At 43.8% G+C, this 26,736-nt stretch overlaps 1 protein-coding gene, 1 long non-coding RNA gene and 1 other non-coding gene across 3 annotated transcripts in view; 1 reads left to right on the top strand and 2 right to left on the bottom strand.

The window, feature by feature from the left end:
• The window catches only part of MCMDC2 (minichromosome maintenance domain containing 2), a 35,087-nt gene extending 31,094 nt beyond the window's left edge, over positions 1–3,993 (top strand). Inside the window, exon 16 of the mRNA XM_051844532.3 lies at positions 3,643–3,993. Coding sequence (XP_051700492.1) covers positions 3,643–3,809 — 167 coding nt within the window. The 3' untranslated portion in view covers positions 3,810–3,993. The remainder of the gene's footprint in view (positions 1–3,642) is intronic.
• Positions 3,994–6,037: 2,044 nt separating this feature from the next.
• LOC103348041 (uncharacterized) lies at positions 6,038–9,163 on the bottom strand. Its single transcript, XR_516496.5, has 4 exons — positions 9,101–9,163; positions 7,073–7,208; positions 6,762–6,831; positions 6,038–6,185 (listed from the first exon to the last, which is right to left on the bottom strand). It is a non-coding gene; the product is annotated as an uncharacterized LOC103348041 (long non-coding RNA).
• On the bottom strand, positions 6,901–6,989 carry LOC127490870 (small nucleolar RNA SNORD87). The gene has a single exon (XR_007919260.3). It is a non-coding gene; the product is annotated as a small nucleolar RNA SNORD87 (small nucleolar RNA).
• Positions 9,164–26,736: the final 17,573 nt, after the last annotated feature.

Genomic DNA, 26,736 nt, shown 5'->3' on the forward strand with positions numbered 1-26,736 from the left:
CAGGGAGATGGATTTTAAGTTTTATGTAGTATGTCTTTGAGATTGATGATATACTGAAAAGGTTAATTACCCTGAATTAGTTTTGTATACCAGAAGAGAAAAACACTTGTTCCCAACCAATACAAAACAGTAATTAGGCAGAATATATAATTTTTTATTATCTTTACATTCTTCTCTTACTCTTTAACTAAGACCATATTTTATCAAATCTGAAACATTATTTTATACACCATAAAAGAAAAATGCTGCCAACTTTATTAGGACATGCTATCAACTGTTAAGACACAACTGGATTAAGACAAAAATGCCTTTGAATTGAAAAACTATGGTTATTATAATACTAATACTCCTATGGTTGAATATGAGTATTTTTCACTTGGTCCCTATTTTCTCAAGACTTTCTTGAAGCACCTAAGAAAGCATTTGAGGGAAATAAAACAATGAAGACTTTTTCCCCCTTACTTTTTTTTTTTTTTTTTTTTTTTGACAGGCAGAGTGGACAGTGAGAGAGAGAGAAAGGTCTTCCTTTGCCGTTGGTTCACCCTCCAATGGCCGCCACTGCTGGCACGCTGTGGCCGGAGCACCGCGCTGATCCGATGGCAGGAGCCAGGTGCTTCTCCTGGTCTCCCATGGGGTGCAGGGCCCAAGGACTTGGGCCATCCTCCACTGCACTCCTTGGCCACAGCAGAGAGCTGGCCTGGAAGAGGGGCAACCGGGACAGAATCCGGCGCCCCGACCAGGACTAGAACCTGGGTGTGCCGCCGCAAGGCGGAGGATTAGCCTAGTGTGTGGGGAGCAATCCGGACTAGACTAAGTTACTCGAATTAAGACTTATTCTATGCATCTGCTCTCCCACAATGTGGCGTTGGGAGAGAAGTAAACAGCTTCCGCACAGCTGCCTCCAGTTCAACTGATAAACTGTAGGACTTGCTCCTGATTGGAGGAGAGCAGCGTACTCGGCGTGTGGGCAGCCGAGTTGGGATTGGCGGAGAAGGACTATAAAGGAGGAGAGAGACGGCATGCACCAGGAACATCTATGGGGAACATCTAGCTGAAGGAACACCCGTGCAGCCCCCGAGAAAGCCGGCTGGCGGTGTGCCGCTCCCCTGCGGAAGTGGGGAATGCGGCCAGGGGGAACTGCCCTTCCACGGAGGTGGAAGGGATAGTAGCCAACCCGGGATCTGTGGGGAGCAATCCGGACTAGACTAAGTTACTCGAATTAAGACTTATTCTATGCATCTGCTCTCCCACAATGTGGCGTTGGGAGAGAAGTAAACAGCTTCCGCACAGCTGCCTCCAGTTCAACTGATAAACTGTAGGACTTGCTCCTGATTGGAGGAGAGCAGCGTACTCGGCGTGTGGGCAGCCGAGTTGGGATTGGCGGAGAAGGACTATAAAGGAGGAGAGAGACGGCATGCACCAGGAACATCTATGGGGAACATCTAGCTGAAGGAACACCCGTGCAGCCCCCGAGAAAGCCGGCTGGCGGTGTGCCGCTCCCCTGCGGAAGTGGGGAATGCGGCCAGGGGGAACTGCCCTTCCACGGAGGTGGAAGGGATAGTAGCCAACCCGGGAAGAACCAGCAGCAAACCCGGGGAGGGCCGAGTAGACGAAAGAACAGCGCAGGGTCCTGTGTTGCTCCTCCACGAAGAGGGGGAGCGACACTAGTGAGCCGCGGCGCCGGCCCCACTTTTGTTTTCATAATGAATTTGTTAGGTATGTTAGTTTTTATGTCTTATGCAAAACAATATTAGGAGTTCCTTAACTATTAAACAAAGCAAGAAAATTATCCCACCAAGGGGAGTCTAGGTAGAAGGAAACCACCTATACAAGTGCTTATAAGAAATGGAAAGAGGGGCTGGCACTGTATCATAGTGGGCTAAGCCTCTGCCTGCAGCGCTGGCATCCTCTATGGGCCCCGGTTTGTGTCCTGGCTGCTCCTATTCCTATCCAGCTCTGCTTATGGCCTGGGAAAGCAGTGGAAGATGGCCCAAGTGCTTGGGACCCTGAACCCATGTGGAAGACCTGGAAGAAGCTCCTGGCTCCGGATCAGCTCAACTCTAGCTGTTGCAGCCATTTAAGGAGAGAACCAGCAGATGTTAGACCTTTTTCTGTGTTCCTCCCTCTCTCTGTCTATAATTCTACCTCTCAAATAAATAAAGCCTTTAAAAAACAAAGACACTGGTACTAGTTAGGCTGGAAAGTAGGGCAAGATCCTGCAGGGCCTCACAGAACACAGCTGAAAATTGGGATTGCATTAAGTTTTAAGCACAGCAGTGATGTGATCAATTGTATTTTTGAAATATCTCTGGAGTTCGTATGGAGAATGGATTGGAGGGTTTAAGAATGGAAAGAGAGATCAGTTAGAAAATTTTCATTATAGTACAGGAAGTTAATGGGAACTTTGACTAGAACTTTGGACGCAAAAACCCAATAGACTGGGGTCATGAATTACATTTAAGAGTTGTTGGCAGGGATTCGGAGGAAGAGCAGGAACTGAGGGAATCTCCTAGCTTTCTGCCTTGAGTGAGTGATGATGCCATTTACTAAGATCAAGAAGAGTGAAAAGGCTTGGGAGAAAAATCAAATTACAGAAATATTGAGAAATCTTAGAGACATATCAATAAGTAAAAGAAACTATAGAGCTTAGAGTACTAACCTAAAATCTAATTTAGGAATCAACAGCATAGACAACATGCAAGGCAAAGCAGTGGATGAAATCACTGTGAGATTAGAAAGAGCTCTAAGACTGTCAAAGAACTTCAATATTTAGGGGCAGGCCTTTGCACAGCTAGACACCTGCATCCCATAGCAGAGTGCCTGATTCAGCTTCTTGTTAATGCAGGAAGGCAGCAAGTGATGGCTCAAATACTTGTGTCTCCACCACCCATATAGGAGACCCAGATGGAGCTCCCTACTCCTGGATTAAAGCCTGACACAGCCCTGGCTGTTGTGGGTATTTGTAGAGTGAACCAGTGGATGTAAGATCTCTTTGCCTTTCAAATAAATTGAAAATAAAAATTACTCCAATATTTAGAAATGGGATAGGTTAAGCAGAAGGAACTAACAGAGAAGCAGCAGTAACTGGAACATCAAAGGTGTTATTAATAGAAGCCAAGAAAGGAGTGGTTCCAAGGTAACAGAGTGGTCATATCCTACTCAGTCTCTATAAAATGATTTGGGAATCCAGAGGTTGTAGGTGGCCATGATCAGAGCTATTTCAGTGGACTGGGAATAGGGGTAGCGTAGATGAGGAGATGGAGACAGCAGAAACAAGTTTTGAGATGTTGGACTATGAAATGAGGCAAAATATGGATATTAGCTTAAGAATGTATGGTGGGAAGAGATTTAATTTTACTAAGTTGTGAGTAGACTAATGATACTATCAAGAGAAGTTCAAAGGAGTGAAGTCCTAGAAAAAGGTGAGAAGGCATTGATTGTCCTTTGACAGAAGGGTTATTCAAGGTCATCATCTTGAGTTCCAAAAAAACAAGTCAGATTTAAATAAATGATTACTGAGATACTCTATTAGGTCAGAACTTGATTTTTAAACTTTTTACTCAATTTACTCAAGCATTTTGGTTGAAAATGTGATTTCGTACTTAGAAGTATTTAGTTACACTAATTTTCTGCTTCATTTAGGGACCTCCATATTTTGTGTTGCTCCAAATGCACTATTTCCATTTGATCTGTTTAACGAAGAATATTTAGAGCAAAGGGATCGCTACCTGACCCAGTGCCAACAGCAGCTCCAACAGTTTATTGCCACATACGGACCTGGGACAGCTGTTTTCTCTAGTGATGAATAAGGAATTCGAGGACATATTTTTTTCTTCACTCCTATTTAAGCAGTTTTTAAAATAATGCTTCAGTTATTACAGGATAGTATTAGAATTCCATATCCAAAAATGTAAAATAGGCTGGCGCCGTGGCTCAATAGGCGAATCCTCCACCTGGGGCGCCGGCACACGGGGTTCTAGTCCTGGTTGCCCCTCTTCCAGTCCAGCTCTCTGCTGTGGCCCGGGAGTGCAGTGGAGGATGGCCCAGGTCCTTGGGCCCTGCACCCGCATGGGAGACCAGGAGAAAGCACCTGGCTCCTGGCTTTGGATCAGCGCGATGCGCTGGCAGCAGCGGCCATTGGAGGGTGAACCAATGGAAGGAAGACCTTTCTCTCTGTCTCTCTCGCTCATTGTCCACCCTGCCTTTCAAAAAAAAAAAAAAAAAAGTAAAATATAGTTCCCTCAAGACTAATTGCTAATGAGATGCTATTTCTAATCTCTAAAACCCATCAAATTTTAAAATAGAGGGACAATTCAGTGACAAAGTTGCTACGGGCATCCCAGAGTACCTGGGTTTGATATTCAGCTTTGGCCCATGAGGATACACCCTGGCAGTGGCCATCAGGTGATGGTTCAAGTGGTTGGATGTCTGCTACCTACATAGGTGACCTGGACTGAGTTCCCACTCCTCTCCATTGTGGGCATAATTCCAGCAGGTGGAAGCTTTATCTAGCTCCAGTAAAAAACAAAAATTTAAAAACCGCTTTTGGTAAGATCAATACACTGGTGATTAAGACAAAAAATAATGTTGCAACATAAAAAATAACTTAGGTAGTTCACTCTATTTGTCACAAGATGGCAATAACATTTTCTACAAACTTAATTTAAACCATTTTTTCTTATACTGGTGAACTTGCCAAACTGAAAAGTAATGTTTTAAGATTTATTTATAGGCAATGACAGAAAAGGAGACAAACATCTTCTATCTGCTGGTTCACTCCCCACAGGGCCATAATAGCCAGGCCACAACCAGGAGCCCACAACTCCCATGTGGGTGGCAGGGACCCACGTACTCAGACCATCATCACCTGCTGCCTTCCAAGGCACATTAGCAGGGAGCTAGATCCCAAACTACCCAGGTCTTCAACCAGCACTGATATGGGATGTGTCCTAAGGGCAACTTAAATGCCACAATGCCTCCTTTTAAGTAATTTATAACCTGAAGCTTCAAATTTAAAGCCTTTATTACTACTGGTACGTATGTAGTTTTAGAAGCCATAAATATGGAGTCAAAAAAATCTTTGGAAATCTCTTATTTAACAACCAAGTTACGTTTAAAAATTTAGATGGAATCAAGGAGCCCATCAATTATCTATATATTCTGTGTAAGTAAATTTGTAAATTGGCTCTTCAACGGTAATTGTTAGGTTACAAGGTTCCAAAGGGAAAGGAAAAACTTCCAAGCCCATACCATCAAAACATATCTACCTCAGTTCTCATTTTTCAAAACTTAATATTTACAGAAAAGCAAGACAATACAAAATCTGCTAGCTTATTAGCTGGGGTAGTACCATGTATTGTTTCTTTTAACATTGGTATTCACAGAGCTTCCTTATTTTTAGCTTTTTATTTCAGAATAGCTTTCTTACCCAGACAGCTCTCTCCACAGGATCTTGAGAAGTCATTCACTATTATTAAAAGGCAGTATTCACCAAATATATTTTTATATATTATAATCCTGTATTGTTAAGACCTTTATTCTGTGCTTTTGGATATATTATATCTCAAAACATTTCTGGCTTTATAGGGAGGGCACAAGAACTTTTCAACTTAGGACTCCATACAGATTTAGCTAAACTTAAGTTGTAACTCCTGCAGGAATTCAGTTGTTTTAGAACTCTACTGTCTAAGCTTTAGTCCTGGAAAGACCAGTCTGCCTAATCCCCACTTTCTGTAATGTGGCATATTATTTTGTTCACAAAGATATGTCAAATGAAGAATTAAATTGAAAATAAAATCAGTAAGTCACAAAAAGGTGGACTGTTACTGTAATGGGGAATTTGATTACTAAGCACAGAAGGAGCTCCAATGTAAGGAAGAGATTCCAATCACCTGTTTTTCATGAATGGCAATACAGTGCAGTCATTTGTCTCCCCAGCTGCCTAACTCAGTGAGACTCAGCACCCACAAGTGAACTCACAGCTGCCAACAGCATTATATCCTTAATGTAAAAAAAGTCTCCTTGGTGACTATCAAAATGCATCATTCAAGCACTTTATTGCTCAGCAATTAGAAATATGTGTTTGTCTACATCATTTAATATAGTGTGAATTTTCATCATTCATTTCTGTTCATGTTTTCTTGATCAGTTCTTCACTTTTCCTTCAGAACTGTTGCATGCCACACCTCCAAAAAGGAAACAAAAAACCCAATCAGAAACAAGCAGTGAAAATCATCTCATACTCAAACTCAAAATCTTGGGTCCCACCCACTAACCTGGGAACCTTGCACTGAGTTCCAGACTCTCAAGTGCTTACCCAACCCAGACAATTTAATCATTTAGGAAGTGAACCAGCAGATGGGAGCTCTGAGGGGGAAACTTCAATATCCCTAAGTGCCCCTCAAAAAATGTTGCACAAAGGCAATGGAACTCAACACTCAAAGGCAACTGCAAAAAGAACTGGCCAGAAATGGGGTTGTGGCGCAGCAGGTTAAACCACTATTTGTGATACCAGCATCCTAGTATGAGCCCTGGTTTAAGTCCTGGCCACGCCACTTCCAAATTAGCTTCCTGTTAATGCACCTGGGCAAACAGTTTTAGCTACTTGGGGAGTGAACCAGGGAATGGAATATCTGTGTCTATTTCTCTGTAATTCTGTCTTTCAAAATAAATAAAATCTTTGGCCCTATCCTTCAATAGTTTAGTAGAAACGTATGGACTATCAATAGCAAGTGGTTGCTTATCAAGTCATAATTACTTACTTGAGGCAATGAAATATTTTTAAACACCACAGCCTAAGGAGCCGAATGTTCGCCTGCAGCTCTCGATATGCTGAAAAGAAATATTTCACCCATTAAAAACAACTTTCATTACATTTCAGTAACTGACAAAATATAGATAACTGGCATCTCAGTCTTGAAGAAATTTCTTCAAAGAAACCCTCAGCTGGGTAAACGGCAAAAAGTAATTTAAGTCATCATTGTGCCAGCAAATACACTGACCTAAGTCAAGATTTTATTGAGCAATTTGGGTACTGACCTTCAGTAGCAATACCAGAGAGAAAGTCACATACCTTGACATGAACTCTTAGTACTTCAGCACATTCAGGTTCGTCCTACTAGTTTATTTGCAGCCATCTTCTATGATGGGTGTGGGAAATGCCTGTTACATCCTTCATACATCTTCAAAACACACAGGCTTTGCAGCACCTAGAAATTAAATATTTCACGGTAAATTCTCATTTCACTGCCATTTGTTTGGCATCTTATATGTAGCAATGGTCCAGTAGGAAGCCACAAACACAACCACACCTGCAACCTAACTCCCAATCCACTTTTTAATATATCGTCTGTGAAAACAAATGTATTACACGATTCTAACAATTCTTTTTGTGAGTCAAAATGCACAAAGCCAAACACTAAATATCTGTAATGATTTGATTATGTGTTGGTCCCTTTGATTAGACACTAATTTCATAAACTGAGCTTCTTTCCAAGCTGGAGGAATAATATTTTATCACATCTCTGTTGTGTGGCAGCATTGATTTAAAATCACAATGGTCCTTATGAGTAAACACCACTGTTCTTCCATCTCAGAGCTTGACAAAGATGAGCTATTAGATTGGTTAAAGGTTAGGTATACAGACAAGTACATAAACATACAACTAAAACATCACAATGAGAAATCTAGAATGTCTGCACAGTCCTGTAGCATTAACTCATGCAAATGACATGGCCATTGTCTTCTAGAACCTCAAGGGATAAATCTTGGAACATGACAGCTAACAGAAATGATTTATTAAGATCTACTATACTGCACCTTGCAAAACAATTTATCATTTTGCTTTCATGTTTCACTGAAGTGTTAGTACTTATTAGGCTTAGTGTGGAAATTAATGGGGCAGATGTTTGGCACAGCAGTTGACACGTAGCTTGGGACACCTGCATCCCATATTGGAGTGACTGGGTTCAAGTCCACGTTATGTTTTGCATTTCAGCTCTTAATGGACAACCACCCAAGTAGGCAGCGGATGGCTCAAGTATGTGCGTCCCACATGTGAGGCCTCCTAGAATTCCTGGCTGCAGCCAGGCTGTTAGTCATTTGTGGACAAAACCAGTGGACAGCATATTTCTGCCTCTCAGCTTTTGAAATTGTTAACTTTTTTAAAATTCAAAAATCCCAACACTTAGCAATGAAAGGATTCAACACCTCAAAAATAAGAACTGATGGTATCAAATAACCTATCTTAAGCTATCCCATTTATCCTGTTTAGTTTAAATTGTTCCAGATGAAGCAATATATTTTAAATTTGGGGAAAAAAAAACCATGAGTATACCAACTTTCACTGACGAGCTATTCATTTCTTAATAACGGCCTCTTTTCTGTGCCCCAGTTTTTTGGTTATGTTCAGACAGACATCTAATAAATGCAAGCTTCTACACGTACGCAGGCAGGTATTTACAGCCCGAGGGTCTTCTACGCTCGACAATTTGTTCTCCCACATCAATCCATACCTCCTCCTTAAAGCCTACTTACAACGCAGGAGCTCAGCACAAATGCCAGCCAGTTCCGACGCAACGACAGCAGCGCTGCTTAACTTCAAAACCACTCCCAAAGCGCGCTTAGTTAAGAGTCGTCTTAACAGCGAAAAGTTTATCACTAACCCTTAAAAAAAGCATGCTTCCTTGTTAAAGAAAATTAAGTGGCCTATTCAGGAACGCGAAACCGCCAAAGCTGCACACACAACTCCGCGGGGCACACAAAAGGCATCCGGCGAGGACGCGGGCGGAGCACGAAGCCACCCGCCCTTCCTTCCAGGCGCCTCGGGCTCCCTTGAGTCATACTAGGCTCTTTACTCATTTCCTGGGGTGAAGGCAGTCAGAACTGGCGTCTGCTACACAACAGTCAGTTAAGACTCGAAAGCAATTACTAACAACCCTGGAGGGCGCAGATGGCGCGGAGGGAAAGCTCGCGGGCGCGGCGCGGGGAAGAGCCCCCTCCCGGGACCGGCCCGCCGGAAGGAAAGCGCCGCGCTAGCACCCATAGGGCAGCAAAACCCAACACAAAGAAGGGCAGGAACTAACACTGCCAGGGCTCTCACCTCGAACAGATCCGCGATGGGCCCCCAAACTCTGCCGCCGCCACGCCAGCATGGCTGACAACTTCCGTCACCCTCAGCGTCAGGGCAGAAAAGGAAGAAGAGCTGCCCCGAACGCCTTTTGGCTCCCGGGCCCGGCCCCGCCCCTTCCGGTCTATGTTCCCGCCCCGCGAGGGTGCGGCGCGAGAACCAGGGGAGGAGTGCGTGTCTCTGCTACGTGTGCGGCGGCGCCCACGCGGTAAACTTCCGCTGGGAGGCCTTAGTGATTTTGCTTTTAAGGCTCGTGTGTACCTGAGGGCTGTTTGACTATGCAAATACTAAACCGACCAATTATTGGCGGATACAAACGAGCGTGAAGTCTTCAAAAAAAAGGGTCTCCCATTCCTTAGTGCAGTGTTTAGGTAGTCTATTCTCTCACGTATTTCTGCGATTAAGAAGCTGGACTAACAAGTGTAGAGTAAGGGTTCAGGAATTGGCGTCTACAGAGAAAAGTCAGTTACCGAAGACGTTTTTTTTTCTTTTCTATATTACAACAATACCTACTGGTACTATTTTTTTTATTAGGGAAATCGAGTTTGTAAAAGATCATTCCTAGTTTGCCTACCTTGTTTGTGAATATGTTCTAATTTGCTGTTGGTTTTAGTGTTTTGTGTTTTATTACTTTTTGCTGCCAGTCATTATATATCGAGTCGTGGCTGCAAAGCAGTAGGCTGGAGGAGAAAGGTTTATGATCTTGTCGCCAGAAAGACAACACAAAAAAAAAACAAAAACAACTTAAAAGTTGGAAACCTAAGATACGTATACAAAGTCCAGGCCAAATGTTAATTTGCCTCAAAGCAACCTATGGTATGAAAATCTAAACCTAGTCGGATTGGCGCAGCTCTGGCCATTGGAGCCATCTGGAGAGTGAACCATGGGATGGAAAACTTCACTCTCTGCCTCTCCTCTCTGTGTAACTCTGACTTTGAAATAAAATAAATCTTAAAAAAAAAAAAAGAAAAGAAAAAATCTAAACCTAGCAAAACAAATGGTGATTATACGTATGTTACCAAAGGATTCCTGTCTCAGTTTTTGCTGAATACAAAGGTTTAAAACTCTTTCTTTGGGGTGCAACATACAAACTGTTTCTTCCATCAAGAAACAGTGGGGTTTCAGCCTATTTCATAGACCCATTCCTGCCTGGATATTGCTTCCGCAGCCTGATTTAGCAACCTGGGTGGGCACTCCCACAAATGTTCCCCTGAAACTGTATGGGAGCCGCCATTACTGAAAGTTCCAGAATGTGAGTTTGGACACTGAACCCACGGACGCTAAGGTAATAATTCAGGCAAGTTCTTGGTGCCACTGAGCATAGGGACATAGGGGAAGAACGGAGTCTAACACGGACCCCCCTCCCACCTCCAGCTCCCTACAGGATAGCTCGTGAGTTGCTAGTGTTTTTTCTGTAGCTACCTATGAGTGTTCACAGGGCTTCTGCTGCCAGGAGGGAGCTGAGCTGAGTGGATATAGAGGAGCCTCTGCCTTAATGACTTAATATATTCTTTCTTGTGAATGGATACAATTAAATTCCATGACTAAAATTCAGGAGTTTCCAAAACTGTACAGTCACCCATTTTAAGATTATCATTTTAGGTCAATTACTTTAATTGGTTATGTCAAAATAATGTTGTAAGGTGTCCGGCGTGTAACAAATCTTCCCAGGCAGATGAATTGATTAATTCACAGGCTTTTACTGGGGTTCCGCTCCTGGGCGAGGTTCCCCGGTCCCAACAGAGCAACAGATCGGGGGCCGGGGGAGTCGCGCGTCATCAGAGATTGGGAGAGCTTCAGCAACCAGGCAGTCAACCAGATGCTTCTCCATCCATACATGCCTGTCCCTGTGGAGCCCCAGGATACCCCCAGCGGGCCCCTGTAGACGACGTCCCCAGTCAGCAGGAAGCAGCCAGAGAGACTCATCGATGTCCCCTTTCCTATCATCAAAAGGTCGGGATGGTAGCTTTGGGATCTGCAAGGAGGGAAGGCCTACACTTCCAGGAATGGAGAGGCCTACTTCCAGGGAAGAAAGTCCTTGTCAAGGTCCCTGCAGGTGCCTAAAGGTCAACCAGTGAGGATCAGACTGCCTCAACCTTTAACCCCCATGCCCTGAATCTATGAAAAGAGCTCTCCCAATCTCTGATGATGCGTGACTTCCCCGGCCCCCGCTCTGTTGCTCTGTTGGGACCGGGGAACCTCGCCCGGGAGCGGAACCCCAATAAAAGCCTGTGAATTAATTGATTTGTCTGCCTGGGAAGATTTGTTACGTGCGGGACACCTTACAAATGTCATTCATTAAATAAATGTCTGGTTTTTACTTTATGGAACAGAATAAAAAACTGAAGTGGGTTTTTAAGAGTGAAAAATGTACTCAAATTTTTCCACATTACAAAAAAAAAATCCAGAGGTAAGAGGTTCCAGGAGTGGTTAATTCAGCAGTGCAATGTTCTCAGGGTTTCTGGCTGACTTCTCTGAGATTCTTTGTTGTCCCCTCATAGCTGCAAGAAGTCTCCCTGTCAGATGATGGGGTGTCGGGGTGGCAAGTGGGGATGTCATTGTGTTTTGGACTGAGCTCCTCCTGCATGAGGTCCCAACAGAGCAGACCAAATCATAATGGAGTCACTCATGTTGAATGCCACTGAGAACAAACTGAAGGTAAAAAATTCCCAAAGCATTCAAGTGAAACACCTGCCGAGACCTGTCTGAGGAGTATCCAGTCAGAGCCATTAATCTTACCCACCAGGCCTTGACTTGAGTGATGTGCGCACTTAGTCATCTGGAGCTATCTTGTGCAGTCCTTTGCCATTTCTCTCTGTATGCCTTATCTATTCCCAGAAATGTCCTCCTGAAAATTAATCATTGTTGCTTCAGTAGCCTCTTAGAGACAGCACTCTGTTCCTGAAGATGTTTAACTAATCATGTTCTAAAGAAAGCAATCTCTACCCTGTGAGAAATCTGTCTCCTTTTACCGAAAGCCTGACTTTTCAGGCCTAGCCAATGTATGTTCACTGTGTAATGATGAATGAAAACTTCCTGTCGTGGAATACATAGGTTCTGTTTATTACAGATTTGCTTATTTATTTGAAAGGCAGAGCAACAGGGAGATAGAGTTAGAGATTTTCCCATCCACTGATTCACTACCCAAATCCCTGTAACAGCCAGGACCAGGCCACACCAAAGCTAGTAGCCTAGAACTTCATCCAGGTCTTCCATGTGGGTGGCAGGGGCCCAAGCCTTGAGCCTTCATCCACTGCCTTCCAGGATGCATTAGCTGAACACTGAAAACTGGATGGGAAGCTGGGATCCACTGCACCACAATGCTCACTCTCTCTCTCTCTCTCTCTTTTTAAAGTCAGAGTTACGCAGAGAGAGAGAGAGAGAGAGATATCTTCCATCCACTGGTTCATTCCCCAATTGGCTGCAATGGCCAGAGCTGCTCTGATCTGAAGCCAGGAGCCAGGAGCTTCTTCTGGGTCTCCCACGTGGGTGCAGGGGCCCAAGGACTTGGGCCATCTTCCACTGCTTTCCCAGGCCATAGCAGAGAGCTGGATCAGAAGAGGAGCAGCTGGGACTAAACCGGCGCCCATATGGGATGCTGCCACTTCAGGCCAGGGCATTAACCTGCTGTGCCACAGCGCCAGCCCAATTCCCACTCTCAACACATAAGTTCTGATTACGTAGGAACACTTCTCAAGACTCACTGAAAGTTGTTGGGCTTGTGTCTCCTGGGCCTAGGTAATTTGTCCAGTGTGTTGCATTTTGCCCAGCTCAATAAGCCAACCCACACTGAGATACTCATCTTAAACAAGACCTCTAGATGTCATAGATATCCTGCATAGATATCCTCCTCATTTTGAGATGCTTTTAAGACTCTGCTAAGGCAATGATATTCTATTTCCCTTAATTCCTCCCTTCTTTGCAGGCTTTGTGATAAGAAATAAACTTGGCTTTGCTTTACCAACAGATGTTTTGGTGATCTTTTTAGGGAGTCAGTAGTCACGACAGTTGAGAAAAGAAAGAAAAAGTAGATTACTAACTGATCACTAATGCCAATAACTTCCCATTAGATTTTCAAGAAATATCCCATTGTGGAACAGGCATTTGGCCTAGCAGTTAACCTGCCAGATGGGATGTCCACATTTCATATCAGAGTACTGTGTTCAAATCATGGCTATCCTGACATTTCTAGCTTCCTGCTTATGTATACCTTGGCAAGCATCAGGTGATGGCTCAAATAGTTGAGTCCTTGCCACCTGAGTAGGAGACCTGAATTCAATTCCTGGCTCCCAACTTTGGGCCGAGGTGGGGACTGCTGTGGGCATTTCAAGAGTGAACCAGCAACTAGGAATGCACTCTGTGTCGTTCTCTGCCTCCCAAATAAAGAGACATAAAGAAACAAGTGCTGTGCATTGCTGGGAGAATGCAAAATGGTATAGCCATTGTGGAAAATAGTGTGGTGATTCATCAGAAAGTAAAACACATAATTACCACATGACCCAGCAGTTCTACTTCTGGGTATACCACGTATCCAAAAGAATTGATAGCAGGGACTCAAGCAGTACTTGTACATCAATGGTCATAGTAGCATTGTTCACAATGGCCAAAAAGTAGAAAACCCAAATGTCCATAGGTGGGTGAAAGAATGAACAAAATGTTATATATGTGTGCAGTGGAACATTATGAAACCTCAAAAAGGAAGGAAATTCTGATATATGAACATATTGCAATAATAGAGTTAAGATTACAAAAAGACAAATATTACATGATTCTACTCATATGGAATATCTAGAACAGAAAAATTTATAGAGACACAAAGTAGAATGGTTATCGCCAGGAGCTTAAGGGAGGCAGAAATGAGTTATTATTTAATGGGCATAGAGTTTCTGTTTGATGAAAAAGTTCTAGAAATGGATAGTGGCGCCGGCACCGTGGCTCACTAGGCTAATCCTCTGCCTTGTGGCGCCAGCACACCAGGTTCTAGTCCCGGTCGGGGTGCCGGATTCTGTCCCGGTTGCCCCTCTTCCAGTACCTGGCTCTTGCCATCGGATCAGCGCGGTGCGCCGGCCACTGCTCGCCGGCCGTGGCGGCCATTGGAGGGTGAACCAATGGCAAAGGAAGACCTTTCTCTCTGTCTCTCTCTCTCACTGTCCACTCTGCCTGTCAAAAAAAAAAAAAAAAAAGAAAGAAAAAGAAAAAAAAGAAATGGATAGTGGCCATAGTTGTACATTGTACATTGTGACTGTACTTGATGCCACTAAACTGTACACTTAAAAGTGGCTAAAATGGTAAGTTTGGTTGTGTATTTTACCACAAACTTTTTATTTATTTATTTTACAGATAGAGTTAGACAGTGAGAGACAGAGAGAAAGGTTTTCCTTCCGTTGGTTCATTCCCCAAATGGCCGCTATGGCCAGTGCTGCGCTGATCCGAAGCCAGGAGCCAGGTGCTTCTCCTGGTCTCCCATGCGGGTGCAGGGCCCAAGCACTTGGGCCATCCTCCACTCTCATCCCAGGCCACAGCAGAGAGCTGGACTGGAAGAGGGGCAACCGGGACAGAATCCAGTGCCCCAACTGGGACTAGAACCCGGTGTGCTGGCACCGCAGGCGGAGGATTAGCTTAGTGAGCCATGGCGCTGGCGACATTTTATATTTTAAAAGCTAGAAGCAGAAGGTATTTGGAAAAATCCCATTTTTGGATAAATAAAAAATATGCATGGAATGTTCTGCATTTGTAGGGAAGTGTTTTTTTTTTTATATATATAACACCTGACCATTTCAATTTTCCCTATGTGTAACATTGATTTTATAATTAAAATTTATTTATATAAGATGTAAGGGCATCCCAAGTGGTGTCTTAACCTGCTGTGCCACAGTGCCCACCTCTATAATTAAAAGTTTAAAAGAGGGGCCAGTGCCGTGGCTCACTTGGTTAATCCTCTGCCTGGGGCGCCGGCATCCCATATGGGCGCCGGGTTCTAGTCCTGGTTGTTCCTCTTCCAGTCCAGCTCTCTGCTATGGCCTGGGAAGGCAGTGGAGGATGGCCCAGGTGCTTGGGTGCCTGCACTGCATGGGAGACCAGGAGGAAGCACCCGGCTCCTGGCTTCGGATCAGTGTAGCTCGGGCCGTGGCAGCCTTTTGGGTTGGGGGTGGGGGGTGAACCAATGGAAGGAAGACCTTTCTCTCTGTCTCTCTGTCTCTCACTATCTAACTCTATCTGTCAAACAAATTTAAAAAAAAAAGTTTAAAATAATTATTAAATTAGTGAATTTTCTCTGCAGGCTGCAAAAATTGGCCATTTAAAGTTTGCCTCTTCAGCCCATCACTCCTTCCACCCTGACAGGCCTTATGAAAAGGGTTCATCCTTCTACAGTACTGAACACACCCCTGGGAGACGCTGGTCTCCAAGCTGCTGAACTAAGTTATGGTACCAGTTGCAAATAAAACCACTGCAATGGGCCAGTACTGGGGCATAGCATGTAAAGCTGCAGCCTGCAGTGCCAGAATCCTATATGGGTGCTGGTTCAAGTCTCGGCTGCTCCACTTCCAATCCAGCTCTCTGCTATGGCCTGGGAAAGCAGTGGAAGATGGCCCAAGTCCTTGGGCCCCTGCATCTTCATAGGAGACCCGGAGGAAGCTCCTGGCCCCTGGCTTTGGATCAGCACAACTCCAGCCATTTTGGCCATCTGGGGAGTGAACCAGCAGATGGAAGACCTCTTTCTTTCTCTCTCTCTCTCTCTCTGCCTCTGCCTCTCTGTATCTATGTCTTTCAAATAAATAAATAAAATCTTTAACAATAATTAGGAAAAAAAACACTTCAAGGGAAATGTTTTGTGCTCTAAATCTGATATAGCAGTTTATCAAAAAGTAGACTTAAAAATAGCACTTTGATAATGTAATCAGGATTACCCTGGAAAGCTTATGTGTTATAGCTAGAACATACATGTACATTCAGAGGCAGATAGGATGCTGTGTTCTTATAAGCTGTCAGAATCTATAGTCTGCACTTACACATGTAAATCTCATTAGTAAATTAATATGGTTGGCCCTCTGTCCTTTTTCATATTAGTGAAAGATTTGGAGAACCTCCCGGGTCCCCGAGATGCTCGTAGCGGAAAGTGAGGTTGGAGCTGGTAGGACGCTGGCTGTAACAACCACACGCTGTGTCTCCCTTGCTCCGTAGTAAGCATGTCCAAACAGAGTTAACGCCGGAAACATGTGAATGATCCTTGTCATGAAGTGCATGGCTTTCCTATAGAAGATCTCTTTACCTTAGCAAGATTATTTTTAAACATAATATTGACATTGAGATAATCACAGCATTTATACATCTTGTCAAGGTTAAAGTTCCACATTTGTGGAAAAAATGCACTAAATTGTCAGAAAATAGGCCACTGATCTGGATGAAAATTGATTCTTAAACACTCAAGGTACATGAACCTTACTGTGATAATTTTGGTGGAAATTGCTTAAATTACTTATGATTTCTGCCCGGATCTGAAATAATGAGTCGGCCACAGTGACTTTAAATGTTGATGTGAGACACTAGGGGTTTCCTTTTCTATTTCAAATTTTAACTTTTCTGTTAGGAATAAACTTTGGAAATAACCACTTAAATCCTGCTAGGACAAATTCTGAAGGTAATGGAATGTTTTAAAATTATTCAAGCTGGCCAGCGGGACCTGAGAGGGAGTCTTCTGGGGATGTCAGGGGATGTTTTCTTCTCTGACGAAGAGGCACACAGGGCAAGACATGGCTTTCCTTCCCCCAACACGTTCCCATCTGGGAAAGAACAGCTGGCGTTGCTCCAGCTCTCTTGCTAGATGAGGGGAGCTTACCTGAGCTGGCAAAGTGGGAAGGAGAAGGAACCAAGGACTTGACTCAAGGGGACCGCTCCACCTTAGGCTTCCTGTTATGTGAAATCATGTTTCTTACCAATAATATACATATAAATACGTGTGTGTGTGTGTGTGTGTGTGTGTAACTACATAGCTGAGAATGTGGGATATTGTTGGCTTTTTTTTTTTTTTTTAAGATTTATTTATTTGAAAGTCAGAGTTACGAGACCAGCGCCGCGACTCACTAGGCTAACCCTCCGCCTGCGGCACCAGGACTCTGGGTTCTAGTCCCAGTTGGGGCACTGGTTCTGTCCTGGTTGCTCCTCTTCCAGTCCAGCTCTCTGCTGTGGCCTGGGAGTGCAGTGGAGGATGGCCCAAGTGCTTGGGCCCTGCACCCGCATGGGAGACCAGGCTCCTGGCTTCGGATCAGTGCAGCACTGGCCGTAGCGGCCATTTGGGGAGTGAACCAATGGAAGGAAGACCTTTCTCTCTGTCTCTCTCTGTCTAGCTCTGCCTTGAAAACAAACAAACAAACAAAAAAAAAAAAAAAAAAGAAAAGAAAAGAAAAGAAAGTCAGAGTTACAAAGAAAGAGAGATCTTGCATCCATTGTTTCATTCCTGAAATGGTCCCAGTGGCTGGGGTTGGGCCAGACTGAAGCAAGGAGCCAGGAGCTTCATCTGGGTCTCCCATGTGGGTGCAGGGGCTCAAGCATGTGGACCATCCTCTGCTGCTTTCTCAGGGCATTAGCAGGGAGCTGGATCAAAAACAGAGTAGCTGGGACTTCAACTGGCACCCATATGGAATGCTGGCATCTCAAGCAGTAGCTTTACCTGCTATACCACAATGCCAGCCTCAACGTGGAGTGTAACTGAAAAGCTAAACACTGAAAAATTCAAATTAAGGTCATGATGCGGCCGGCGCCGCGGCTCACTAGGCTAATCCTCCGCCTTGCGGCGCTGGCACACCGGGTTCTAGTCCTGGTCGGGGCACCGGATTCTGTCCCGGTTGCCCCTCATCCAGGCCAGCTCTCTGCTGTGGCCAGGGAGTGCAGTGGAGGATGGCCCAAGTGCTTGGGCCCTGCACCCCATGGGAGACCAGGAGAAGCACCTGGCTCCTGCCTTTGGATCAGCGCGGTGCGCCAGCTGCAGCGCGCCGGACGTGGCGGCCATTGAAGGGTGAACCAACGGCACTGTCCACTCTGCCTGTCAAAAAAAAAAAAAAAAAAAGAAAAAGGTCATGATGCTATTCATACAAAGGGCCCCTCCTGTAATGTGGAAAATTTTCTCATAGCTGGGAAACCAGCCTGAGCTAAAATGAAAGTTTGATAATGAAGGAGACATAGGGCCGGTGCGGTGGCGCACTAGGTTAATCCTCCGCCTGTGGTGTCGAATCCCATATGGGCGCCAGTTCTAGTCCCGGCTGCTCCTCTTCCAATCCAGCTCTCTGCTATGGCCTGGGAAAGCATCAGAAGATGGCCCAAGTGCTTGGGCCCCTGCACCCGTGTGGGAGACCAGGAGGAAGCACCTGGCTCCTGTCTTTGGATCGGCCCAGCTCCGCCCATTGCAGCCATTTGGGGAGTGAACCAACGGACAGAAGACCTTTCTCTCTGTCTCTCCTTCTCACTGTCTATAACTCTATCTCTCAAATAAATAAAATAAAATCTTTAAAAAATTTAAAAAAAGGATAATGAAGGAGACATAAAGAATTTTGTTGATTAGTTGGGAAAAAAGCGAGCTCTGGATTCAAGGCCACGTACAAGACTAGGTGGCTGGAGTTGTCTGTGACTAGTCTTGGGAGTAGGGGAAGATAAACAGTTCCCCTGACAGGCCCCCAAAGAGTGTTTTCTTTGTTCGGTGACAAATATTTGATGTTTCACATATATAAACTCCTAGCACAAGAAAGCACTGGAACTCTTTCTCCTTCAGGCTATATTCATGAGAGTTTCTTATCTTTCCTCTCGAATAAGCTTTTTACTAAAATTGACTTCTTGTGTGTTCATATGCTTCATACTTCTTTGCAGAAAGAGCAAGTTCCTGGGGTTCATCTCAGTTGTTAAACCAAGGCAGACATTCCTATTGCTGTCTGTATTAGACAGCTTTTTGTAATAATGAGATACCTGAGGCAACTAACTTTATAAAGTTTCACTTAGTGCACAGTTTTAGAAGTCAAGTGGAAGATAAGGCAGCCCCATTTGGCCTCTGTGACAGCTGTGAATGGCAAGATGCAGAAAAAGGATCATATGGCAAGAGGGTGAACGGGCCCAAGTTTAGGATTGTATAGCAGTTCTTTCATGGGACCTACTAACCAAGGGCATGGCTCCAGTGACCTAAGAATCTCCCACTGGATCCCACCTGCTAGACACCATAATCAGATTAAGTTTCTACCCTCTTAATACCATCAATTTGTGATTCTGGTGTTTAAACATCTGCATGTGCTCAGGAGCCAAATAAAATTCAAACTATAGCACAGTCACCTCCTGTGATGCCAGCATCCTATATGAGCAACCGTCTGAGTTCCAGCTGCTCCACTTCTGATACAGCTCCCTGTTAATGCACCTGGGAAAGCAGCAGATGATGGCCCAAGTCCTTGGACTCCTGCCATTCATGTAAGAAATCTGGCTCCTGGTTTCTGCCAGACTCAGACCCAGCCATTGTGGCCATTTGGGGAGTAAGCCAGTGGATGGGAGATCTCTCTCTTGCCCTGTGTGTGTGTGTGTGTGTGTGTGTGTCTTCCTCTCTCTGTGTAACTCTGCTTTCAAATAAATAAATCTTTATTTAAAAAAACATACAAAAGTACTTCAAAGGGTTCATGGGAAAATGGAATTAAAAGATACATTTAGGGGTCAGTGCTGTAGCATAGGTTAAGCCTCCGCCTGCAGTGCTGAATCCCCATGAACGCCAGTTCAACTCCCAACTGCTCCACTTCTAATTCAGCTCCCTGCTAATGCGCTTGGAAAAACAGAAGATGGCCCAAGTTTTTGGGCCCCTGCCCCAATGTGGGAGACCTGGATGAAGCTCTTGGCTCCCGGCTTCAGCTTGGTCCAGCCCCAGCCTTTGTGGCCATTTGGGGAGTGAGATGGGAGATCTCTCTCTCTCTCTCTCTTCTCTCTGTATTTATGCCTTTCAAATAAATAAATAAATCTTTAAAAACAAGATATGTTTATTTTGGTGCAAAGCAATTTTGAAACCCATGCAGTTTTTTTTTTTTTTTTAAATGGGGCCGGCGCTGTGGCCTGCAGTGCCGGCATCGCATATGAGCATTGGTTCTAGTCCCAGCTGCTCCACTTCCAATCCAGCTCTCTGCTTTGCCCTGGGAAAGCAGTGGAAGATGGCCCAAGTGCTTGGGCCCCTGCACCCACAAGGGAGACCTGGAAGAAGTTCCTGGCTCCTGGCTTTGGATTGTTGCAGCTCCAGCCATTGTGGCCAAATGGGGAGTGAATCAATTGATGGAAGACCTCTCTCTCTGACTCTCCTTCTCTCTGTGTGTAACTGACTTTCGAATAAATAAATAAAAAAAAATCTTAAAAAAAAAAACCATGCAGTTGTTAATAACACACATTTCCACTAACTTTTTGAACACCTCCATATGAGTCTCTTCCTTCCTTAGTCAACTGCTACATATTTACTTGTAGGACCCCAAAAGCGGTGTCCTTTTGTGACGACCCCAGAAACACAGACTCCAGACCAGACGATGCAAAAGGCAGGAGGTAATTTTATTTCATTTGTGCAAATGGGCCCTCTACTGCTGCAAGCAGCGAGCAAGAGAGAGGAGCCCCGAACAATCATTTTACATAGTTTTTAAAGGGCAAAACCACAAAATTAACATACTATAGGGTGGCGTAAGTTTATTGGGCAACTACAAGGGGAGGAGGTCGTCGAGGAGGAGGAGAAACGGGGGCTACGTGCCCTACGTGTCTAAGCTTGGACAAGGGGAGGGGGTCCTTGGAGAGCAGAAAGGGGTGGCTACGTGCCCTATGTGCCTCGCGGTTTCTTTGTTAAGCTTGAACAAGCACAGGGGAGGGGGCTTAGGTGCATACCAGGATGTTCTGTCGCCCTTATCTCTGGGTAGTAGCTATCTGCCTTCTCTGTGAACTTAGTTTACTCCCCATTTCCCAGGACTGTTTTATTAAGGCCATTCTATGGCGGCTCTCGGCCGCTCCTTTCATACTAAGGGTTTTAACTTATATAAGTATTCTCTAACTCATCCCCTATTAAGACGTGGCATCTAGGTTTCTTTCTAGAAACTATTTCTTCTTCCACCCCTTCTTGCCTGTTTTCCCTGCTTCCTAAACCTAGCTTGCATTGGCTGGGAGAGGGGGAGAGAATAGCATTACTGCCTAAGCAAACTCAGTCTTGGGTTAAACCATTCCCACTACTGCCATTACCCTAGACACTGTCTGACTGGGGAGGGAATAGGATTGCCTGGGCCTGGTCTTCATATCAGGGGTGACTACACTCTAGATCTCTCAGGCTGAGCATGGCCCAACTTTAGCAACTTTAGATTCTTGTTCTGTTCTGGTCCTGAATTCATCCCTATGACTGTATATCCTCATCATATAATCACATCAATGGCCTAATTGGACACTGGTGGAACTGGTCTTCTCTTTTGAAAGGAGGATCCCAAAATAGCAGCTCACTTCCTACCTTTTGTCTTTCCCTTGATTTTTCTGCTTACACCATTGCATACTGCTTAAAAAAATTATCTGAGAGGCAGAGAGAAAGCTTGCTCCCATCTGCTGATTCATTCCCCAGATGCCCACAGTAGCCAGGACTGGGTATGGGCTGAAGCCAGGAGCAGGAATTCAAACTGGGTCTTCTGTGTGAGTGGCACGAACCCAATTACTTGAGCCATCACCATTGTCTTCCAGAGTCTGCACTGACAGGAAGCTGAAGTCAGGAGCCAGAGTCAGGAATTCAACTCAGTTACTCCAATATGGGACATAGGTGTCCCAACGGGAGTATTAATCACTAGGCCAAATGCCTGCCCCCACTTTTACTTTACTTTTTAAAATTATTTATTTGAAAGGCAGAGTTACAGGGAGTGAGAGAGAGAAAGAGAGATCCTCCATCCACTGGTTCATTCACCAAATGGCTGCAACAGCTGGGCTGGGCCAGGCTGAAGTCAGGAGCTTGGAACTCCATCAAGATCTTCCATGTGGTCAGCAAGGGCCAAGTACTTGGGCCACCTTCCACTACTTACCCAGGCACATCAGCAGGGAGCTGGATCAGAAGTGAAGCAGCCTGGACTCAAACCAGTGCCCATATGGGATGCTGGCATCATAAGTAGCAGCTTAACCATTGCTCAACAATACCCTTGTCCTCTACTTTTTTTAAATTTAATTTTATTTTTTATTTTTTTATTTTTTACCAGGCAGAGTTAGACAGTGAAAGAGAGACAGAAAGAGAGTTATAGACAGCGAGAGAGAGACAGAGAGAAAGGTCTTCCTTCTGTTGGTTCACTCCCCTAATGGCCGCCACGGCTGGCGCTGCGCCGATCTGAAGCCAGGATCCAGGTGCTTCCTCCTGGTCTCCCATGCGGGTGCAGGTACCATCCTCCACTGCCCTCCCAGGTCACAGCATAGAGCTGGACTGGAAGGGGAATCCGTTGCCCCAACCGGGACTAGAACCCGGGGTGCCGGCGCCACAGGCGGAGGATTAGCCAAGTGAGCCACGGAGCTGACCCTGTCCCCTACTTTTAAAAAATGTAATTTGATTTGAAAATTTTTTTAAAAAATTTATTTGAGGAGCCAGTGCTGTGGCACAGTGGGTTAATGCCCTGGCCTGAAGCACTGGCATCCCATATAGGTGCCCGTTTGAGACCTGGCTGCTCCACTTCCAATCCAGCTCTCTGCTGTGGCCTGGGAAAGCAGTAGAAGATGGCCCAAGTCCTTGGGCTCCTGCACCCGCATGGGAGACCTGGAAGAAGCTCCTGGCTCCTGTCTTCGGATTGGCACAGCTCAGGCCATTGTAGCCACTTGGGGAGTGAACCAGCAGATAGAAGACCTCTCTCTCTCTCTCTCTCTGTCTCTCCTCTCTCTGTGTAACTCTTTCAAATAAATAAATAACTCTTTACAAAATTTATTTGAAAGAGTTACAAAGAGGGAGAGACAAAGAGAGATAGAAAGAAAGATCTTTCATTCACTGGCTCACTCCTCAGATGACTGCAAAGACCAGCTGGGCTAGGCCACAACCAGAGACCAGGAGCTTCATTTGGGTCTCCCACATAGGTGACAGGAGACTAGGTACATGGGCCATTTCTTTTTCTAGGCCATTAGTGGGGAACTGGATGGGAAGTGGAGCAGCTGGGACGTGAACTGGCACATATATGGGATGCTGGCCTTGCAGGGGGCGGCTTTACCTGCTATTGACACACTGGTCACAAAAAATGTAATTTAATTTTGAAAAGAGTTTGTAAAACATGATAGACTCATCTACATGAAGAATTATTAAGATGCCTTATAATAGCATAATTTTAAAAAATTTAAATTGATGGCGCTGGGGCTCAACAGGTTAAAGCTCTGGCCTGCAGCAATACATCCCATATGGGTGCCAGTTCATGTCCCAGCTGCTCCACTTTTTTTTCTAGTATAACATTATTTTCTATTTTTTATAAATATATTCATTTTAATTATAAATGTCATATACATATTATGCATTACATATATTTAACATTTTTCCCTAAAGAAACCTTTAATTTAAGGAATACAAACTTCATGCATTTCATAAGTGCAACTTTAAGCATACAGTGATTCTTCCCACCATCCCACCCTCCTACCCATACTCCTACCCCTCCACGTCCTCCCTCTCCCATTCTCTGCTAAGATCCATTTTTGATTAACTTTATACACAGAAGACCAACTCTATACTAAGTAAAGAGTTCAACAGTTTGCACAAGGAAAAAAAACACTGTTCCTCAACAGTGGTGACAAGGGCTGTTCAAAGTCATTGGAACTTGAAGTTAATTTTACTTTTTTTTTTTTTTAGAAACTTAATTAACTTTGAAGAAGCACACAAGAATGATACATCTTTTGCCAGCACTCAGACCTAATTATAATACAACTCTTTGAGGACAGAGGTCTTGCATGGGAAGTTAGCACACAGTGTTTCCTACTGTTAACAATTAACATTCTTACATATGACATCAGTGATCACTGGAGGCTCTTGACATGAGCTGCCTAGGCTATGAAAACCTTTTGAATCCACAAACCCCATCAGTAGACAAGGCCATAAGCAAAGTGGAAGTTCTCTCCTCCCTTAAAAGTACCTCCTTCTTTGATGACCACTTCTTTCCACTAGAGTCTCATCCATCGAGGTCCTTCATGTAGGACATTTTTTGACACAATGTCTTGGTTTTCCAGGCCTGAAATGCTCTCATGGGCTTTTCAGTCAGACCAGAATGCCTTAAGGGCTGATTCTGAGGTCAGAGTGCTATATAAAGTGATTGTCATTCTATGAGTTGGCTGCTCCACTTCTGATCCAGCTAATGTGCCTGTGAAAAGCACTGGATGATGGCCCAAGTGCTTGGGCCCCTGCACCCACATGGGAGACCTAGAAGAAGCTCCTAGCTCCTGGCTTTGGTCTGGCTCTGTCATGGCTGTTTGGACAGTGAGACAGCAGATGGAAAATCTCTGTCTCTCCTCTCTGTAACTCTGTCTTTCAAATAAATAAATAAATCTTTAAAAAAGAAAACAGAGGAATAACTAATAGGAAGTAGTACTAGTAAATTAATAAGAAAATTTTTAAATTAAATGATTTCAGAACTTATTTTAAAATAAAAATGTTTAAAATCAAATTTTATTTAGACCTTACATTGCCTGAAACATTCCCCAGTTTCTAATGGCCATAAAAATGGAAATGAGTGGTTAAAGTTCATCCTGAGGACATACTTCTTGTTCCTGAGGGGCAGGAATGTATGTTTCTTCAGTCACATTCACATGCACAGGAAATGATGATTGACATGATCTTTAAGCTTACTAGTTAAGATTATTCTCTAGTTTATAATTTAAAAGCTTCTGACAGCTAAATGCTATGGTATAATTTATAATGAAAACATTTGAGTGAATGAGGTATATTTCACTGAGCTGGTTTCTCTTACGAGTTAAGACTAAGACTTGTGTAAACATAGGAGGGGAAATCCTTCCCAGGTTTATGTAGTTAGGCTAGAATATTAATATCCCTCATTCCCAACTGTGCTGCAGTGCCATCTGTGCAGTCTACAGTCTACACTTAGAAACAAATCTACAGGATTGAAGGGGCATTTGTTTTTCAGTACAACAGGCACATATAAGACCACCAGCTAACATTTTGTAACAAAAAATCTATTTTCTTTGAGATATATGATTTTACAGCCTTTCCCTAGTAATCTGGAATCTTAGTTTTTGGATGGTATTTATAGTAACAAAAGTAACTAAAAAATCATGTGTGTGCCTGGAAGAAAGAGTAATAGTACACTACTTGCAATAAGTCATTTGAGGAACTGTGGATATCACATCCTCCAGCGATAAATTTCCAAAACCCATGAATCTGTCACCAGATTAAGATGAAACCTGCCAATGCTGAAAGAGTCAGAATTCACAGCTTTTCAAGTAAAATGCATGCTTGATACAATTTGCAGTAGTTGACACAAGTTAGAAAAAAAATTTAGATTAAGCCATCTCTTGAAGAATCTAATCTATATTTTTAACAATATGTTTGATTTATACTTTCTTCCTGTTAGCTAAGAAGAGCAACAATACAGTTTTACATGGAAACAAGCAACTTGTATTATCATGATACCAAACACAATAAGTTAATTTCCTTTTTAAAAAATTTGAACAGCAGAATCACAGAGACAGAAGGAGAGACAGAGAGAGAGAGAATCTCCCATCAGTTGGTTCACTCCCCCAAAATGGCCCACACTGACCAGGGATGAGCCAGGCTGAAGTCAAGAGCCAGGAGTTTCTTCCTGGTCTCCCATGTGGGTGCAGGGGCCCAAGCACTTGGGTCATCTTCCGATGCTTTCCCAGGCATATTAGTAGGGAGCTAGATCAGAAGTGGAGCAGCCAGGACTCAAACTGGTGCCCATATGGAATGTTGGTGTTGCAGGCCCTGGCTTTACCGGATGTGCCACAATGCTGGCCCCTAATGAGTTAATTTCTAAGTGAATCATGTTGGTCATTATCAGAGGTGTCTTGTTGTATTGGATTATTTCCTCAGAAAAGCACTATGATATACTGAGGCCTAAAGAAAAGATTAAAATATATATATATATATATATAATGGCTTCCCCCAGCTCCCGAAAAAAAAATGAACTTGCTAGAGCCTGAATATTTTCTTTTTAATTGATCATAACTAGTTAGCTGCTTTCATAAATTAAAATGAGGCCCCTTGAGAGGGAGATAAATTATTGAATAATTTAAGAAACAATTTCAACTAAAATAATTACTGTGAATTTCAGTAAGGTCAATCAGCATTTATTTTTATTCTGCACAGGTTCTTCTAAGTTTAAATAGTCTTCATGAATAGATTGGAAAGCAGTGTTTAGGTTATCTATAACTTTACATATTGAAATAGTCTGGTAAAGAATCTTACAAAATGCAAAACCACTTTGTTTTTTTATTACCAGTAAAATGTGGAAGAGACATCCCTGCCTTATTCCATCCTAAACACTAACCTCCAATACTGGACTTTTAGTTTTTACTTTACTTCCATTTCTTAAGTTTGTTCTTTAAAACAAGTATATACATATATTGTTTCCAATATGGCTTTATTGACATACAAACTACAGCATAGA

The sequence above is a fragment of the Oryctolagus cuniculus genome, chromosome 6, assembly GCF_051225735.1.
Source record: "Oryctolagus cuniculus isolate XC-2025 breed Fujian yellow rabbit chromosome 6, ASM5122573v1, whole genome shotgun sequence".
NCBI classification, from domain to species: domain Eukaryota; kingdom Metazoa; phylum Chordata; class Mammalia; order Lagomorpha; family Leporidae; genus Oryctolagus; species Oryctolagus cuniculus.